Source organism: Bos mutus, chromosome 12 (genome assembly GCF_027580195.1).
Source record: "Bos mutus isolate GX-2022 chromosome 12, NWIPB_WYAK_1.1, whole genome shotgun sequence".
Taxonomy (NCBI): Eukaryota; Metazoa; Chordata; class Mammalia; order Artiodactyla; family Bovidae; genus Bos; species Bos mutus.
Genome location: NC_091628.1, coordinates 73,135,423 through 73,155,818, shown reverse-complemented (window position 1 = coordinate 73,155,818; position 20,396 = coordinate 73,135,423). Strand labels below are relative to the sequence as shown.

Here is a 20,396-nt window from a genome sequence, read left to right as displayed (position 1 = left end):
TCCCTCTGTCCACCTTGTAAAGATGGTGGAAAGAGGCGGGGCAGGCAAAAGACGGTGCAAAAGATCTATGAACATGAAAGAGACCGTGCATTTTAAAACAATAGTGACTTCTAACAGAATTTAATTGCATTTAAACTATTTATCCTCCAGAGGAATTTAGTACTTGCATAATCATACTTGTGAATGTTTTCCTTTGACCTTACACAGAACTGAAAACAAGGGGGGAAAAATGGTTACATTTGTTTTCCTGTATGTGTTTATAGCTTCCTGTTCTAGCATTTGACTCTCTAAACCATGTAGAGTTTATTTGGACAGAGGGGGAAATACTTTATTTTTTTTCTCTTCTAAAATACTGAATTAGTTACCTAGAGACCTCCAGTGAATGGTTCTCTGCTTCCTTAACTGACTCACACTCTTTGCCATGCGATGCTTGTATTAGGGCTTTAAAAGTGCTCTCCTTCCTACTTAGGAAGCTCATATTTGTACTACTGGCAGTAAATAGAGACAGGATAGTGGACCCCGCAAGCCATGCGGCGCGGCCAAGCACACAAAAGCAAAACCCGCACCCTCTGCGCCAGCAAGGAGACTGGTGATGAGACAGGGAGCACCGTCGTCGTGAGGGACCGTCACTCCCACTGGCCGAAAATGCGGACCGCATTCCCCCTGCAGATGCACTGGAGAGAGACATTAACATGAGGGGTGGGCTGACCAGTGTTCCAGAAGCATCCAGGCCTTTCTTTGCAAGAAGCTCCTCAGGGGTACCCCCCACCCCACCCTGTGCTGCCCCCACAGCCCCACAGAATCCAGGTTGTCGGTGTCGCCGGTCAAGCACGGTCCCCCTCCTCTCCTCACTGACTCCGTGTGTGGCGTGGAAAGAGGCGGGGCGGTTGAAAGAAGATGCAGGACCGGACACGGGCTGATAGAGCGAGGCTGCCAGCATCTGTGTTTTGACCGTCCGGGACGAGCGAGTTCTGAGGATGATCGTTTACGCGGGAGAATGAAGTCATTACGTGGATCCCTGTCCATTTTGCACCTGCATTTCATGATCTTCACAGTTCTTTATTTACAAGAACACTTTGAGGCTCATTTTAATCTGTGAAAGAACATGCGTGTGGCTTAATGGGGTTAACTCGTGTTGTACTTATGTATGACGGAGAAATTGCTTGACTTGTGGCTGGGGTAGCCTGGCAAGGTACAAGTTTTAGCTGAGGAGACCCACTCAACAGATAGCTGCAAAGTCCTTCAGAGGAAGCAAGTCTGGTTGAAGGAGACGACAGAGAAAGTGTTGCAGAGAAGCAAATGTTAAACCATCCATTTGTTGTTGCAGTTTGTATTTAGATATCAAACGCATTTTTGTTAATGAGTCTGTGTTTGAATCAAAGCATTCAAAGAACATTCTTCCCTCCTAATTTTCAGTTTTTCACCAGGTTAAGATCACCATGTGCATGCTTTTACTTCAGATTATCGACGACGTGCTCAGTGGCCGGGTTCCTCTGACCTGGAGTGGCTGTGGGCAGGGTTAAGGATGCCCATTCAACTGTGTTCTGTTCCATTTCAGCTCACAGACGTGGGGCATTGGGATTCTGGACATCTTCGGATTTGAAGAATTTCAAAAGAATGAATTTGAACAAGTAAGTGGATTTCTTTTGAAATTTTATTAACTTGAATGGTTTTTCCAACAAATAGTTACCTCTTGTGAATTCATTAGAGACTGTCCCCATGATTTCTTGCACACATATAATTAAAAGAAGTACTTAGCCACCCTGTTTTAAATTAATGTCCCTGGTTTGTTGACATAGTCATCATTTTTATATGACCTTGTAAACTGGCCTAATCATTTAGTTTTAAACAGAGGCGCTTGTTTTAAAAGACAGTATTAGATGAAGACTGGAGCTGTATTTATGGAAATGCCATTTCAACTGGGCCAGAGACAGTGTGGGCATCTCTGAAACGAGGGTGAAGGGCTTTAGCAAGCCCTGGCCAAAAATCGGAATGGACATACTCTTTCATGGTCAACGATCTTATTTGTAGATTCAGCTTTACGCCATATGCATACATATGACTAATGGCCAACTCATAAAAGGAGGTTAAAGAGGCATTGATTATTTTTAATCCATTTACAATTTAGGGGACTTGAAAGGCACTCAGTTCTTTAGGCATGCTATTAGTATAGTGCAAATAGTTTAATTGAATTAAGTGTATCTAAAAATTAAATGTTAAGAATAGAAATAAAACTTGCCTCAGAAGAGAAGGAAAAATAAACCTATAAAAGGTACAGGTGGAAAAAGGAAAAGCCACACTGCATTGTATTACATGAAAAATGTCAAGCATGCAATGCTTAGGGTGGTTAGTGACACCAGATAAGAAATTAACTAGCATGAGGTTGAAACCCAATTCTGTGACTTTCACTAGCAGAGCTGTCTTGGCTAAGATGTAGAATCTGTAATGAGCTTTGGTTTCCTTATCTGTAATGTCAAGATGGCAACAGACCCACAGAGCTGTGACCATAGACAAGATGCCTATTATGGAGGTTCTGGTGTCATTTTCCAGCTCTCTGCACGTGTGTAAGAAATGGTGGGTAGCTATGATCACCTCTGTAAGTGGGAACACCCAAAAACCTTTTCCAATTCGGCCTTTATCCCCCTAAAAACGGGATGCAAAGCCCTGTGACTAGGTCTTAATCATACTGACTCACTTAATCCAGGGTGAATCATCATGAATCATTTCTCTGCAAAACCCTACCCAAATTCTCCTCTGAAATAATACCAAGGAGACCAGAGATTGCTTCTCCCTTTGTGTTTCTGTGTCCATGGATTCATGCAAAAGGGAGGACTTCGTGGTCTGTTTATTTACTGCTTAATATTAAGAGAAGCAGTGATGCCCGTACAGAAGAAGGCAGTGAAGAGCTGGCAGCAGGCTGTCCCACGAGAGACGCAGGCCTGCAGCCGCCTCCGCCAACGCAGCTCAGCCCCCGTGTTTGAATGTTGATGCCAGTCGTACTGATTCCTTACATTTTTGTCTTAGAAAAAGATGGAGTTCTGGTCTCTAAGGAGACTCACAGTTTCTGCATCTCCTGGTTAGTGATACACAAAAATCACAGGTGGGCAGTGTCCGCACAGGCTGGGCTCCCAGGCTCCACTCTGCGCCCATGCCTGGGCACCGATCAGGCCTGTGCTGGCAGCTGAAATGTGCAAAACATTCATATTATCTTTTCATGAAAACTAACATCTTTACTACAGTTATGTGCATCCCTTACCACTCTTTCCTTAAGTTAAATATTTTAATTATATAGTTAACAACATATACATGGTTTGAGATTTTTATATAACAAAGAATGGCTTTTTTTAATCTAAAAAAACAAGTCTGTTAAATACCAAAAGCTTTAGATACTTAAGGGTAAAAGCTCAAGACGAAGTTTTTTAGACTTAAATTAAGAAAACAGTAAATATTTTGAAAGATGTGCTTTTAGTTTGCTGGGTAGGCCGGCCATGCCGTTTTCGCTGGCTGGCTTAATTACTGGGGCACGATAGTACCCAGGAGGCATCTGAAAAATAAAATTATTTTCTTTGTGAGGAATCATATCTCAACTTACGGTGGATTTAGCAGATTCCTGAATTTGCCTGTGAGGTGTTTTAAAGGCCATTGGTTTGAATGATGCATTTTAGATTCGAAGTTGCTGATAGAATGGTGAACTTCCGCATGTCTTATTCCACTGGAAACTTGCAGCAGAGTGTTTACCAGATCAATATTATATTCAGAACCAAACTCAGAAGGATCTTAATGTCTTTATAAGTATCTGTTCTATTCTGTTTTGAGCTTATTGACCTATGAGCTTCTCACTAGAATGTCAGCCGCCACAGAGTGCAGTCAGGTGTGATACCACTTTATGCATAGAAAACAAGCTTAGCAGATGTGTTTCATCTGAAATTTAAAGAGTAAACTCATAAGAAAAAATCTTGCTCTCCTGGTGGCTCAGACAGTAAAGAATCTGCCTGCAATGCAGGAGACCAAGGTTCAATCCCTGGGTTGGGAAGATCCCCTGGAGAAGAGAATGGTAACCCACTCCAGTATTCTTGCCTGGAGAATCCCACGGACAGAGGAGTCTGGTGGGCTGCAGTCCATGAGGTCACCAAGAGTCAGACACGACTGAGTGACCGGTCACTAACAAATGTGTTTCAATTAAAATTTAAAGAGCACACTCATAAGAAAAAATCTTTAGTAAATTTGCTAGTGGTTCTTCTTGCTCAGGAATAGGAAAATATATATTTATATATTTCTTGACAATTGTTCATCCATAAGCATTTTCCATAAGAAACTTGACATTTTTAGGACAGGGACAGTTTCAGAAGATTCTAAGAAGTGCTCCAAAAATCAGGACCACCAGCCTGGGTATGCTCGAGAAGCTCCCAAAAACTAGCTGAAAGCTTGTGATGCTCTACCTGAGGGTTTGTTTCTGCTACTAGGAAATGTTAGTGCCCATGGACATCGTGGTGCCACTGATGTTAGAAAAGCAAAGGCAATTTAAGGCATGATGTGACAGGGAGAGGCAAAAATACTTTTCAGTCCAGAGATGATTAATATTTAGACAGCTGAAAAGGACGAATGAAAACGTGGCCGCAGACAGCGAGAGCGCCTGGTACATGGCACGTTGTGCATCAGCTCGTCAAACAAAGGACTTTTGTGTGTTCTTAAGGCAGTTTACTGGAATCAGAGGAAAAGAAGAAAACATTTACATCAGCAAAGTTAGCCACTGGCCTAAGTGAGAGCTAAAATGCTCCTGGAAGGTGCATAATCACAGGTGAAAAATGAAAAGACCTCCTGCATCAGTAGAAAGCCTTGCTATTACGAAGATCCGGATTCTCCCCAGGTTAATTTATAAGTATAACTTGGTGCAATCTCACTACAAATAAATGAAGAATGAATGACAGAATTAGAGCAAGTCAGCGTCACCTCTCCTGATAAGTAATGAATCTAGGCGTCTCTGTGATGAGGGCCTATCACAGCTGGCTTACAAAGAAGGCGGACAGTATATCAGATGCTTGTCAAGTGTCTCACCAAGGAAGGTAGGGTGGAAGGAAGGGAGGGCGGAAGGAAGGAAAGGAAAAAGTCCTGAGCGTAATCAAGTGCATTGATGTAACTACTAACTAACAGAAACTGGGGACCGAGGACGAACTTCCCTGGCGGTCCAGTGGTTAAGACTCCACCTTCCTTTGCCGAGTTGTGAGTTCGATTCCTGGTCCGAGAACTGAGATCCCACATGCCTCAAGGCCCTAAAATTCAAAATATAAGACAGAAGCAATATTTATAGCAAATTCAATAAAGACTTTAAAAATGGTCCTCATCAAAAAAAATCTTAAAAAAACAGCTGATGACAGAATGATAAACTGAACTACAAGAGTTCACCCTACAAAATCTAACCTGTAAGAAACAGTGCAAGACAAATGACCTGATTTCTTCAACATATAAAATGCAAGAATAAAAATGTGAAAGAAGAAGGTGACTTACAGATTAAAGGAGCTCCAGGAGACATATAAATCAGTTACATATATAGGCACTATGTGGGTCCTGATTTGCTTAAGTATAAACATTATGAGTTAATCAATGTAATGTGAAATCTGGATATTTGACAAAATTAAAAAAATTATCCTTGATATAAATTACATGTGATATAGATACTGTGAAGGTACTTTTTAAAAGACATTGTAGCTTAGAGAATTATACTCAAATATTTGCAGTTAAATGACACAATGTCTGAGAATTACTTCAGTGAATCTAATTTTGAGGGTAATGGATAAGGAAATGGATAAGGCAGAATTAGCCATGAGGTGGTAATTGTTGATAATTGTTGCAGTCGGTTGACTGCAGATGGGGTTTATTGGGTTATTCTTTTCATCGCTGAGTATGTTGAGAGCGTCCATAATATACAGGTGCCCCTCTGAGATACTGCTGATTCAGCTTCAGACCACAGCGAAAAAGCAAATACTGCCAAAGCTGGTCACGTGTATTTCCTTTGGTTTCACAGTGCGTGTGAAAGTAATATTTGCACTACACTGTGTCTATTAAGTGTGCTATAGCTTAAATCTAAAAAAAAAAAAAACAAAGAAAAACCCGATGTATGTGCCCTAATAATAAAGACTTCGTTGCTAAAAAGCACCATCATCTGAGCCTTCAACAAGTCTTTGTAGAAACACCAAAGATCAATGATCACAAGTCACCATAACAAATATAATAATAATAAAAAAAGTTTGAAATATTGCAAGAATTACCAAAATGTGACACAGAGGCAAGAGTTGAGCAGCTGCTGTTGAAAAGCTGATGCTGGTAGACTTACTTGACCCAACGTAACTCGAGAGTTTCAATTGGTAAAAAAGGCAGTGGCTGAGAAGCACAATAAAATACGATATGCCTGTACCATCTAGAATAAATGAGAAAACTCTAAGATTATATGAAAATTATTTTAATAAATGCTAGAATGTGTTCTCCCAACAGTTGCTATTGCCAAGCTCTGCAGGCTACAGATCTTCACCAAAGTCATAAAGAACCAAGTAGTGGAAGCTAATGATTTAACATTCAGTAATTTCCCCCCATTTCCCACTAGACACATAGCATGCAGCCACATGAAATGAAACTTAAAGCCATGGAGTCTGTAAAACTGCTTATCAGCAATTTGCTATAAGAATACAGAGAATTTGGAAAGATAACACAGTTGTTCAAAGTAAAAGCTTCTGTTGTAGAAGATAAGATAATGACAGCTGACCAGTCGTCAAGTGAGGCTTCGTCTAAGCGGATTTCAGAAGAGTCTTCAAGGATTTGAAACATTTCCCTGCTTACAAAATCTTTTCTAAAGAGTGGGATTTTTTGAAAGTCCTGGTGAACAATAACTCAGATTTGGGCTAAGTGTTCAAAGGTTTGGAAAAAGCCAAATGCCTGGACTTCTAAAGTTCTATGAAATAAGATTATATAGTTTGTCAACCTCAACCTGTAAAAAACCCCATGCAATCCCTAGTTGTGAAATCACTATCTAGATATGATACAGAAAGAAATCAGTGGACATATGGAAAGAAAGTGGAAGTGTTAGTCGCTCAGTCATGTCCACCTGTTTGCCAGCTCATGGACCGTAGCCCACCAGGCTCGTCTGTCCACGGGATTCTCTAGGCAACAATACTGGAGTGGGTTGCCGTTTCCTTCTCCAGGGAATCTTCCCGACCCAGGGAGTGAACCTCGGTCTCCTGCTTTACAGGCAGATTCTTTACTATCTGAGCCACCAGGGAAGCTCAGAGGATATATTAACAGCCATCAATTGAACCCATCAGTTGAACTCAAGCCATTTGCTCTTGATGTAGATAATTCCATTTTACAGATGGGAAAACTGAGAGTACTATGGTCTCTGCTCTGTAAGAAAGTGTTTTCTCGGAACCTGGAAGGGTCCATTTTTTCTGGCTCACTTGCATCAGAGTTCTCTGTGGTTCATTCATTCAACAAATGTTTTTTGTGTGTGTACCAAGTTCCAGACTCTGCATTAGGCACTAGGAAAGGTGGGGACACTACAGCGAGGTAGGGGGTACAAATGTGAGAAGGACTCATTCTAAGTGGATATCTTGGGAGAAGAATTAGGAAAACCTTAGTGAGGAAAAGGCTTCTGTGTTCACCCTAGTATGGCAAGTCCCATGTATTGTTCCTTTGATTTTTTTAATTGAAGTATAGTTAATTTATGCAGTGTTTTGTTGATTTCGGTGTACAGCAAAGTGAGTCAGTTATGTGTATACATAGATTCCCTTTCAGATTCTTTTCCATTATAGGCTATTACAAGAAATTGAATATAATTCCCTATGCTGTACAGTAGGTCCTTGTTTCTAACCTATTTTAGGGTGCCTTTTCCTCCACATCTTCTCCAGCATTTGTAGATTTTTAAATTATGGCCATTCTGACCGCTGGGGGTGTGATACCTCATTGTGGTATTTAATCATAGCACATGTTCTGATAGACTATTAGGTATCAATAAAATCTATTTTCAGCTCAATGAATTGATCTACAAATACAAGAAATATTATTAAGTTGTTTCACATTTAAATTCCCAAATCATGCATTCATTAAATGTCTAGCTCTGAGAACATTTTCTTCTAATTTTCTGAAATCTAATTTTCTGGAATTTTCTGGAATCTTTTCAGGAACTCACCACACTATTGATAATACAATACAAGAAAAAATCAAATGAGGAAATTTATTTTTTTACATAGCAGAACCCTAGTATAGTTCTATTCAGATTCCTATTGAAAAATAAGCAGATTAATTAATGACATGCTATTTTAATGTACTTATAATAATATCGCAGTCTGTGTTTAAAAATAGGTTAACAGTTTTGAGAATATTTCGGGGGGCACAAAAAAAATGAAGCAGAAGAAAACAATTTTGAGCATGGAAAGTGCACATTTAATGAATTTTTTCCCCTCAAAACTTTTTCACTTAACCAACATCTCCATTTTAGAGCTAAAGAAACTAAGGTTCAGATAATTTAAGCGACTCAAGGAAGAATACACAGAACCAGCATCTGATTCCAGAACATTTCAAAGGTTGTTTGAAAGTTAAAGATTCATTATTATTATATTATACATTTCCTAAGCTTTAATTGGTACCTTCTTACGGGTATATTTTTTTGTATTTCTGATACAATGTTTATTTATTTATATTATTTATTCTATTAAATACAGAAGCAATAAACTTTTAATGAATTTGATATGCCGTTGTTTTTTCATAGTGCAGTTTTCCAGCACATCATTTGTTTAACATGAATGAGTGAGCTGGCGAGTGCGGGCGTGTCCTCTCCCTGTAAAGTGGAGGCAGGCCTTCTACTGCGCTTTGTTCCGTTCGGCTTCACACACATTGCGTTGTTTACAAATTAAAGTTTTGGGACAACCCTTCATCAAGCACGCTTTACTGGAGCCAATTTTCCAACAGCATTTGCTCAGCTCACGTCTTTCTGTTGTGTTTTAGTAATTCTCACGCACCATGCTTGTTTGTTACTGTTGTATTTGTTATGACGGTCTGTGATCGGTGAGCATTAATATTACTGCTAAGACATGCTGAAGGCCCAGACGCTGTTCAGTGTATTTTTAGCAGTAAAGTCGTTTTTAATTACGTACATTTCTTTAGACATAATGCTATTGCACACTTAATAGAGCACAGTGTAGTGTATGCGTAACATTTCTCAGTGAATCCCCTGCATTCACCAAGAAGTTTGGTCTGGGGAACCAAAAGATGCGTGTGCCTAGCTTTATTGCCATATTCCTGTTCCTGCCCTGGTCTGGAACTAAACTCAAAGTATCTCTGGGGTGTGCCTGCCCCAGGGTGATTAAAAGGAGGTGTTGCAAAATGTAATAGGAAGAATTAATGTATTTGAAAATATGTATCAGGTCACTTTAGATAAGAGTCAGTTGAGTTCTTTTGATGACAACTGACCAGGAAGAAGCTCAGCTTTACGATAATGAGTCTGCAGATGCAAAGCCCCAGGAATGCAGACTTCGAGCATGGTTCCATTTAGCCTTCTGCTAACAATCAGTAGTGGCTACGATTTCTGGAGTCGCTCCTGTAACCCGGACGTTCTTCCTTTATGATCACTAGCTCTTGCAGCACCTTCTCAGAAAGTTGAGGGGCATCTAGAAACCTTTCCGGGGCTACACGGGAATCCACATGCAAATCCGTTGGGTCCCAAAGTGGCACTTCTGTGCCGCGCTCTCTCTTTCTCTGGCACCTTAGCCAGTGCTCTGACGTCTGTGATGTTTTCAGGATCTCTTTGTTGTTGTTCAGTCGCTAAGTCGTGTCTGACTCTTTGTGACCTCATGAACTGCAGCCACCAGGCTTCCCTGTCCTTCACCATCTTCTGGAGTTTGATCAAACTCATGTCCATCGAATCGGTGATGCCATCCAACCCTCTCATCCTCTGTCACCCTCTTCTCTTCCTGCCCTCAGTCTTTCCCAGCATCAAGGTCTTTTCCAGTGAGTCAGTTCTTCACGTCAGGTGGCCGAAGTACTAGAGCTTCAGCTTCAGCATCAGTCCTTCCAGTGAATATTCAGGACTTATCTCCTTTAGGGTGGACTGGTTTGATCTCCTTGCAGTCCAAGGGACTCTCAAGAGTCTTCTCCAACACCACAGTTCTAAGACATCAGTTCGGTGCTCAGCCTCCTTTGTGGCCCGTATCTCTAGGCTTTGTGTTTAATCCTGGATAAGGAGAACTCTTTGAAAAAGACCTTTATTTCAGTAGTGTTTGTGTGTTTCAATCTGACATTAACAGATTGTGATGCAGAATATGGCCAGAAAATTAGCCAATACGTTTATTGTTGACCAACCCCTAAATATTGGCGAGTCACGTTAAAGGAGATTTTAGGCATGAATTAAACTCATTAAAATGTTGAATTTATTTTTTGGGTTTTTTGTTTGTTTGTTTGTTTGTTTACTTAACAATATTGTATTGGTTTTGCCATACATCACCATGAATCTGCCACGGGTATACACATGTTCCCCATCCTGAACCCCCCTCCCACCTCCCTTGAATTTATTTTTTGAACCCCTGTTGCACTGAATGACAGAATCCCTAAAAGAAATACGGTCGGAAGAGAAAGTGTTTTTGTTATCTGTATAAAAATAGTGTCTCCATGCCTGTGAAGTAAATGCCAGCTCTATTAGCTTAAAACCTATAACACAGAGTTTGATTTGAAATCTCAGTGAGAATCCAGAGAGACGGAAAGGGTGTTTGGTTTCTTAAAGAAACAGTGATCTCCCCGGAAGATGGCCCACATGGCACTACTGGTAAAGATCCCGCCTGCTGGTGCAGGAGACACAAGAGACGTGGGTTCCATCCCTGGATCAGGAAGACTCCCTGGAGGAGGGCACGGCAACCCACTCTGACACTCTTGCCTGGATAAACCCATGGACAAGAGGAGCCTGGTGGGCTACAGTCCATAGAGCTGCAAAGAGTCGGACATGACTAAGCAGCTGAGCCCACATGCAGATATCAAGGACCTTTTGGCGTGGGATGGGCCAAATGTCTGATGAGGCAGATGTCTAAAGGACATTTTGGTGTTTTCTCTTTTTGTTGTTTAATTTATTTTAATTTGGGGTATATTTTCTTTGAGCTTCCCTGCTGGCTCAGCAGTAAGGCATCTGCCTGCCAATGAAGGAGACATGGGTTTGAACCCTGGGTAGGAAAAATCCCCTGGAGAAGGAAATGGCAATCCATTCCGGTATTCTTGCCTGGGAAATCCCATGGACATGGGAACATGGTGGGCTACAGCCCACAGGCTCTCGAAAGAGTTGAATGCTACTGAGCAACTGAAACAACGTCAACGACAAATAGTTTCTTCACAGTGTTGTGTTAGTTTCAGCTGTGCAGAATGAATCAGCTGTAAGTAGGCATGTATCCCCTGCCTCCTGAGCCTCGCTCCCACTAAAGGACACTTTGGACAGAAACAAATGTCCTTTAAAGTATAATGGTATGATATATGTCATGCACATGTGTGTGTGTGTAAATTGATGTGGAAATCAGTTAATGGATTGTGTATGCCATCATCTGTCTCCACGTTCGAATCACCCGGAAAACTTCTAAAATCTATCAATGCCAGGCCGCACTCTGATTTAATTGGTATGGGGTCAGACCCAGACATCAGCCTTTTTTAAAAGCGCCTGGTTAATTCCAGTGTTCAGTAGGATTTTGAATCCCCGTCTAACGCCTGGGGCTCTGCCTTCAGCTGGAGTCAGCTTTAATTAATCTCCACTTTAATTCTGTGATGCATATGTCATGCTTTATTATATTTTTGCTTCAGATAAATTTCACTGAGTAATAAAAATAAAGGGAGAACAGTTGGTGAAAATTTACTCAAGAAATTAAGTTTGTCATTAATACAAATGATGGGCCATCTGGATAAGCAATAATGGCCTGTTACTAAAGAGTGTTTTCAAAGGGTGCATGGTTTTTATTATTAAACCGCTCCACAATGGCACCTAATGTACAAAGCATGTATTTTAATCAGAGAAGGTGCATGCTAATTAAACAGTTCTTAATAATTGTTCATTATCATTTATGAAAACCCACCTTTTACCTACATTAACATCTACTCCAGGGAATACTGGGGGGTTTTAATGAAACTCAAACATAGTTCCGTGGATAGAGTTGAAAAATAAAAATAATGACTGTTTGCATTGACGTCAGTGATATCTCATTACTGATGCAGATTTATGCTTCTAGATACGTAAAGTGCTTTGCCTTTGCAAATCTTTGTGTCTGTCTGTCTCTGACGGTGTTTAACACACGCATGCGTATGCACGTGTAACACAGACAGCTCAGTGAGGACAAACCAAGATGGGCAGGTTCGCGTCCTGGTTCTGGCCACCGTCCCGTTAGTGGCATGCATTTCTTTCTCTTTTCAGCGAGGGGCCTGCCTCAGGGCGATATGTCCACAGCCGTCCCCCTAGCTGCCTGTCCTGGTGGTTCTGAAGTCCATGCTGTTAGCACTTCTTTTATATTTTAACCTTTGCTGAAACAGTGAGTGCAACCAACAATTTAGAATAGGGAAAGGAAAACCGTTCTGGTGAAAATGTTTGTCTGCATGACTTCAAAATGAGCTTGAAAAGCGTCTACTTCTAACCCCGTGTGCTCGCTGTGATTTCCTTAAATGCATTGCTCAGCGCTGTTAGAAATCCAGGCCCACATTCAGTTTCAGGAAGCGCCTCTGTTAAAAAGGCTGCAAGTCAGAAATCACAGGCTATTCACCAGTACGTATCTAACGGAGTTTTCCTTGGGATTTTAATAAAATTTTTTTCTCCCCAGAATACAAAGAACACAGTGTACAATTAAAAGTTCCAATATATGGGAACTTTTAATATATATGGTGGGACTGTCACCGAGTCCCACCCAACACTGCAGCTTCAAAACAGTAACACTCGGGACAGAAGCTGTATGTTTTATGAATCATTTTGACCAGAAGAGCATTCATTTGGCTTCCTCTGTTTAGAAGTGCAATCCAAATCTTTTTTTTGTTGTTACCCAAAGTTTGGTAGATTATTTTAGACTTTCCTTCCTGGGGTTAAAAAAAAAAAGGTAGGGGAAAAAAAGACCGAAAACCCTTTTTCCAGCTCTTTTTAACCACGGTGGCTTTCTCCACATCCACATTTGGTATTGTCATTCTTTCTAAACAGTGAATCAATTTGCTGAACTCCATATTCAGTTCAGTAAAATGTTAGGAATCAAAACCAATTAAAATGTCTAGTTTTTATTATAAAAGCATTTGAGTCAGTTCAAACACTGCAGCCAGGTGTACATATAGAGGTGGTCAGCTATAAATAGTCAGGAGCAAGAGAATTTAGTCAGTTGTCACCAAAAGTAGTTTTTATAACAGAGCTGAAGTCTATTCTGAATGCAAAACGATCAGAGAACTATCATATTGTATGATTTATACATATCATATATTATATAATTTATATAAAATTATTATATTAAATGTTTGAGAAATCTACATCTACCAGTCTTTTTAACAAGAGCATCTCAAAATGAAGGGAAGGATAAGTGTCACATAATTTGGATGTCACTTCTACAGCAGAGAATCAGCCATTGCTCGGCTTATTTCAGAATCCTTTATCAGACTTCTTTTTATTTTTTCATGCAGTCATGGACATCATGTTATTTTTCACAGCTTCTCCATTTAAGTCTTGGGTGATCTATTCCCCAAATGTATAACATTCAGGCACACCTTCTGTAACTGCTTTTAAATCAAACTGCTGAGATGTAGGATCTATTTGTGTTGTCTTAGATGATTCAATGCATATTTTAATGTCAAAAAGTTTGAAAAATTTCAACTGCGTATGTCATCTAATCAAAGTGAATCTTTTCCAATGGCTTCATTTCATAATGGAGCCATTTATTTTCTGTACATTTACTGTAAATATTTCACTTCAAATTGAAGAAATTTCTTTTATAGCATTTATTAACCTTTGGTACAGAAATTATCTCAGGACAAAAGGAGTTTATCACATTATTAGTTTGGAGGAACACCTCAAATTATTATTTTTTTAAGTAAAGTGAAGTATTTTTTAATTTTTGTGTTTTTTACTCTGTCAACAATTTTCAGAAATTTCTGTTATTCGTTTATGATTATAATGACAGTGATAAGAAAATATATTCCTTTCACGGTGAGCTCCTGTTGTGGACAGATGCTGCATTGTTTTACAGAGAAAGATTTGTCTTTCCTGAATCATTCCCAGAGATTTATACCACATGGAAAAGATGAACATAGATCTTGATGTATTGATATCACTTAGTTTTGATGGGACAAGTCAGGGGGATGAATGTGCTAGACTGTATCAGCTACAATCGGAGCTTCCCTGGTAGCTCAGCTGGTAAAGAATTGCCTGCAATGCAGGAGACCCCGGTTTGATTGCCTGGGTCAGGAAGGTCTGCTGGAGAAGGGATAGGCTACCCACTCCAGTATTCTTGGGCTTCGCTGGTGACTCAGATGGTAGAGTCCACCTGCAATGCAGGAAACCTGGGTTCGATCCCTGGGTTGGGAAGATCTGTAGAAGGGAACAGCTACCCTCTCCAGTATTCTGGCCTGGAGAATTCCATGGACTGTATAGTCCATGGCGTTGCAAAGAGTCGGACGTGACTGAGCGACTTTCACTTCACAATTGTATCAGGATTGTATCAGGAAAGAAATATGTTTCAGATGATATTTAAATTCTGAATTCTGTACCTTCCTTTCCCGGCTCTCATATGCAGATTTATGGATCTGTATCTGTATTCAAAATGTTTTTGCCTTAACAACCAAGAGTGGAAACTTCGTTCTATATGGTACGTTCTCAAATAAAGCAACTATATTTTTAATATGTTTATATTCAGAGAATTGATCTGCAAAGTTGTGAGTTAATTTAGGAAACAGTTTTAAATTTAAAACCCTTCCAGCTTTGCATATATCTCATGAGATGTAGTCATCAAGAGGAAGAGAGAAAAGGCTCTGGTTATCTACTGGCCAAATCAGAGAGAAAGAAGAAAATTCAAGAAATTTCAGAGATCCCAGATGGAGTGGTAGAAGGAAGAGGTGATGTTCCAAGTCTGGACAAATTCTCTCTCAAGTTATTTCAATTTTAAAATGATTTCCAAGACAGCAGCAGTCATTCTTACTTTATTTGTAACTCTTTGGGGAGGGGCTTATAAAAAGCCTTGTTTAATCAATTACATAGAAGGATGAGGCTGGGCACGCAGTTGCCCACAAACGTATACCGTGGGCCACTCCCTCTGCCCCTCTCACGAGGCCACAGCTGAATACCCCGAACCAGGCCCCTGTGCCCGCTGGCCCCTCCAGGCCCCTGCCGCTCAGCTCCCTGGGTTCTCAGACCAGAGTCAGCCTGCCGCCTTCAGGCATCAGCCAGGGCTGGGGCAATCCAGGGGATCTTCAGACAGACACACTTTAAAAAAATATTTTTTTATTTCAAACTATTAATTGAGAATAAGGGAGATATTAATAGCAATTTTCCCTCTTTCTTGTTAATTCTTTTTTAAAGGTCTTATTTTGTACTTGAAGCAATAGGGAAGCTTATCCAGTCTATAGATATTCAGTTCAGTTCAGTTCAGTTCAGTCGCTCAGTCGTGTCCGACTCTTTGCGACCCGTGAATCGCAGCACGCCAGGCCTCCCTGTCCATCACCAGCTCCTGGAGTTCACTCAGACTCACATCCATCGAGTCGGTGATGCCATCCAGCCATCTCATCCTCTGTCGTCCCCTTCTCCTCCTGTCCCCAATCCCTCCCAGCATCAGAGTCTTTTCCAGTGAGTCAACTCTTCACATGAGGTGGCCAAAGTACTGCAGTTTCAGCTTTATAGACATTCACTTATCATCAGATTTACTGAAACCATTTTTTACTGTGAAGCAGAGGTGTAAGAAACACTGCTGGAAGCAGAGCAGTCGCCCGAGACCTCGTTTTTAATCCTGTTTTGTTTTTGTTTTTTTTTCGCCTCAGAAATGAGGAGGCAAAAATTGCTCCTCCTTTCTCTGGTTTCTCATTAAAATGGAGCTTTTATCTTCACTTGTTGACAAGGGCCCACATATAATTTCATTTTGGAAATATATATTTTAAATACTGAAGTATATTTTAGACCCCAAATTTGTAAGTTAATGTTGGAATTATACTTCTTGTTGTTTTTAACATACTCACTTTCAATTGCATAATCAGACCATATAAATTCAACAACATCCGGTGAAGCTCTCTACTTTGGCTTCTCAGGGCCGACTGGATGGCTAATTGGTGCTGACCATTCTTGAGTCAGCACTTGGCCCGTCTGAAACGTGGCCTGGAACAACGCATGTGCATGCCGAATCACCTTGTGAATTGTTTTCTTGTTCCCCACAATAGCTCTGTGTCAACATGACCAATGAGAAGATGCACCACTACATCAATGAAGTGCTTTTTCTACAGGAGCAAGCAGAATGTGTACAAGAGGGAGTTACCATGGAAACGGCTTATTCTCTTGGTAACCAGACTGGAGTTTTGGATTTTTTTTTTCAGGTATTCATATAATATAATTGGATAGTTCACAGGATGCATGCATTTCAAAGTACTGGAGACATAGAATTTTCTTTCAAGAAAATTTATAAGAGACTTGATGATTTCTAATTCATTTATAATCATTCAGGGTCAGTTGAGGAGCATACAACCTTTCTCTGAAAGGATGCTTGAAGGATTACCAATTGATTGAAAGAACAAGAAATAATCAGATCATTTTGTTATAAAAATATTCAACAGCAGTTATATCGTTAAAACTCTCCTTCTGGAATAGTTACAATACCCGTTTTACAAATATACTGTTTTATAAATAGTACCAAGACTGACTGGGCTTCCCTGGTGGCTCATCTGGTAAAGAGTCCGCCTGCAATGCAGGAGACCCCGGTTCAATTCCTGGGTCAGGAGGATCTGCTGGAGAAGGGATAAGCTACCCACTCCAGTATTCCTGGGCTTCCCTGGTGGCTCAGCTGGTAAAGAATCTGCCTGCAATGCGGGACACCTGGGTTCCATTCCTGGGTTGGGAATAGCCCATGGAGAAAGGAATGGCTACCCCCTCCAGTATTGTGGCCTGGAGAATTCCATGGACAGAGAAGCCCGGTGGGCTACAGTCCATGGGATTGCAAAGAGTCAGACACAACTGAATAACTTTCACTTCCAAACTAGCAAGATCATAAAATAAATTCTAAAAATCTTGTTTATCTCCAAATTTCTGAGTCTGAATATGGAAAACTTTGGCAGGAAGAAAACTGTGTATACATACATGCCATATAATCTTAGTACTTCTGTGGGTGTTTATGCTTATCTTTATTGTTTGTACCTTATAAAGCAAGAATCTTTGCCTCCATGTCACCATCATAAAATGAAAATCTCTCATATAAACAGCAATCTGTGTCTACTAACATAAGGCATTATATTGCAAATAATATTTTTAAAACACTTGAACATTGTTTAAAACGAATGCCATTTCACTATTGGAAAGAGTAATATATGGCTTTCTACCCTTTATTTTTTAACTGTGCACTTATAAATTATTTTATTTTATTCATTTTCCTGTTAATAACATGCAGAATGGTCTCCTTTCTGTTACTAACTTGTCAGTGTGCTGTGTTTTAATTACAGAAGTTCTTCTCTTCCAGAAAGCCTCCTCTCACAATGACGCACATCATATATAGTCTAACTCTTCATTTAAAAATGGGTTGACAATACATATACTTAACATATACATACACATACGTTTAAGTTAACATATACTTAACCATATGTGGAAAGCCTTGGGTACCACTGCCCTCCTCCTCACTTGCTGCTTTGTCCTTGGCTGCTAAACAGTGGTCAGTGGAACAAAATTAATCTCTTTGGTTACTCTCATCCTTGGGGGTCATCTTTGGAATGGTTATCTCAGTGGAACCCTCGTCATTCAGTTCAATTCAGTTCAGTTCAGTTCAGTCCCTCAGTCGTGTCTGACTCTTTGCGACCCCATGAATCGCAGCACGCCAGGCCTCCCTGTCCATCACCAACTCCCGGATTTCACCCAGACTCATGTCCATCGAGTCGGTGATGCCATCCAGCCATCTCGTCCTCTGTCGTCCCCTTCTCCTCCTGCCCCCAATCCCTCCCAGTATCAGGGTCTTTTCTAATGAGTCAACTCTTCGCATGAGGTGGCCAAAGTACTGGAGTTTCAGCTTTAGCATCATTCCTTCCAAAGAAATCCCAGGGCTGATCTCCTTCAGAATGGATTGGTTGGATCTCCTTGCAGTCCAAGGGACTCTCAAGAGTCTTCTCCAACACCACAGTTCAAAAGCATCAATTCTTCGGCGCTCAGCCTTCTTCACAGTCCAACTCTCACATCCATACATGACCACTGGAAAAACCATAGCCTTGACTAGACGGACCTTTGTTGGCAAAGTAATGTCTCTGCTTTTCAATATGCTATCTAGGTTGGTCATAACTTTCTTTCCAAGGAGTAAGCGTCTTTTAATTTCATGGCTGCAGTCACCATCTGCAGTGATTTTGGAGCCCCAAAAAATAAAGTCTGACACTGTTTCCACTGTTTCCCCATCTATTTCCCATGAAGTGATGGGACCAGATGCCATGATCTTCGTTTTCTGAATGTTGAGCTTTAAGCCAACTTTTTCACTCTCTATTTTCACTTTCATCAAAGAGGATTTTTAGTTCCTCTTCACTTTCTGCCATAAGGGTCTGGAAATGACCCTGGGTATTTCTGCTGCTACTTCTCTTTGATCTCTCTGCAAAGTGCAAGGAAAAGACATACCAAGGACAGAGTGAAAGTTGCATTTTTACATAAATACGTAGGTCTGGGGGCTTCCCAGGTGGCACGAGTGCTGACGAACCCGCCTGCCAGTGGGAGAACCGAGAGACGCAGGCTCGACCCCTGCGTCAGGAAGACGCCCGGAGGAGGGCATGGCAGCCCTCTCCAGTATTCTTGCCTGGAAACTCCATGTGTAGAGGAGCCTGGCAGGCTACAGTCCCTGGAGTTGAAGAGTCAGACACGACTGAAGTGACTTAGCAGGCAGGCACACGTATAGGTCTATATACCAGAAAGAAAAAATACAACTTTTTGGTGGTTGGAAATTCTATTTTTCTTAAGATGAGAATATATATTTGAACAACGCCCATGTTTTCAGGACGTCAAAGCATGCTATTTTATTTATTTATTAATTCCTGATCAAAAAATACTACTGAGGGCCAACGTTACATCAGAGGTTTGCTAGGTGGTGGGGACACAGTGGAGAACAAAAATAGACGTGTATTGAAAGGCAAACTCATGTTCTGAGTGATTGTATTAACATGATGAGGCTGCAAATGGTATGTGTGAACAGTAACGAAAATAGCAGACTGAGGAATGGAAGGGAAAAACAGCTGTCTTTTTAACTTTCAGAAGCCTTCTGGATTTCTCTCTCTATTGGACGAAGAAAGTCAAATGATTTGGTCAGTGGAACCAAGTCTTCCCAAAAAGCTCCACGGTCTGCTAGAATCCTCAAACACAAATGCAGTCTACTCCCCCGTGAAGGATGGAAATGGGAACCTCGCCCTCCGAGACCAAGGCGCAGCTTTCACCGTCATGCACTACGCGGGCCGGGTGAGTTCACAGGACTGAGCACTCGTGGACCGAAGGCCTTAAGGGCAACCCTTTAAGATCTTGACATTGTAGAGTTTTGGTCACTGATACTGGGCGAACAACCCACAAGCTCTTTCTTCCCTGAGCTGTTTCCTTTCTGCCTGATAAGGAGTAGGCATCTTCAGAACATGGGTGATGAAGCGTGCAGTAGAATTCTTTTCATAATGTTGCCAGATTTGTAACTTGGGACGTCCCAGGGGGCGCAGTGGTAAAGAATCCACCTGCCAGTTCAGGAGATGCAGGAGACTCAAGTTTGATCCCTGGACTGGGAAGATCCCCTGGAGGAAGAAATGGCAACCCACTCCATGGAGCTGAAAAGAGTCAGACACGACTGAAGTGACTTAGCAGTCAGGCACATGTATAGGTCTATGTACCAGAAAGAAAAAATGCAACTTTTCTGCTGTTGAAAATTCTAAACTACATACTTTCCCAGGCAAGTATTCTTGCCTGGGAAATCCCACAGACACAGGACCGACTATATAAATTGACTGTCTACAGTCCATGGGGTTGCAAAGAATGGGACATGACTGAGTGACTGAGCTTGCATGCCAGATTTGTAACAATATGAGCAAAAGAGAGCTGGATTTAATGCAGAAGGTCTGCTGTGAACTTCGGGATATTTTCGAAATCCAGCTGGACACCTGAGGTTACTTACCCTCAAAACAGTTGTTGCTGTTGTTCAGTCGCTCAGTCGTGCCCGACTCTCTGCGACCCC

General features: G+C 41.0%; 1 protein-coding gene across 1 annotated transcript in view; it reads left to right on the top strand.

Moving 5' to 3' along the window:
- Positions 1 to 20,396, top strand: part of MYO16 (myosin XVI) — a 390,818-nt gene that overhangs the window by 212,175 nt on the left and 158,247 nt on the right. The window contains 3 exon segments of the mRNA XM_070380864.1: positions 1,559 to 1,631; positions 16,396 to 16,548; positions 19,442 to 19,642. Of these exon segments, the coding sequence (XP_070236965.1) occupies positions 1,559 to 1,631; positions 16,396 to 16,548; positions 19,442 to 19,642 (427 nt within the window).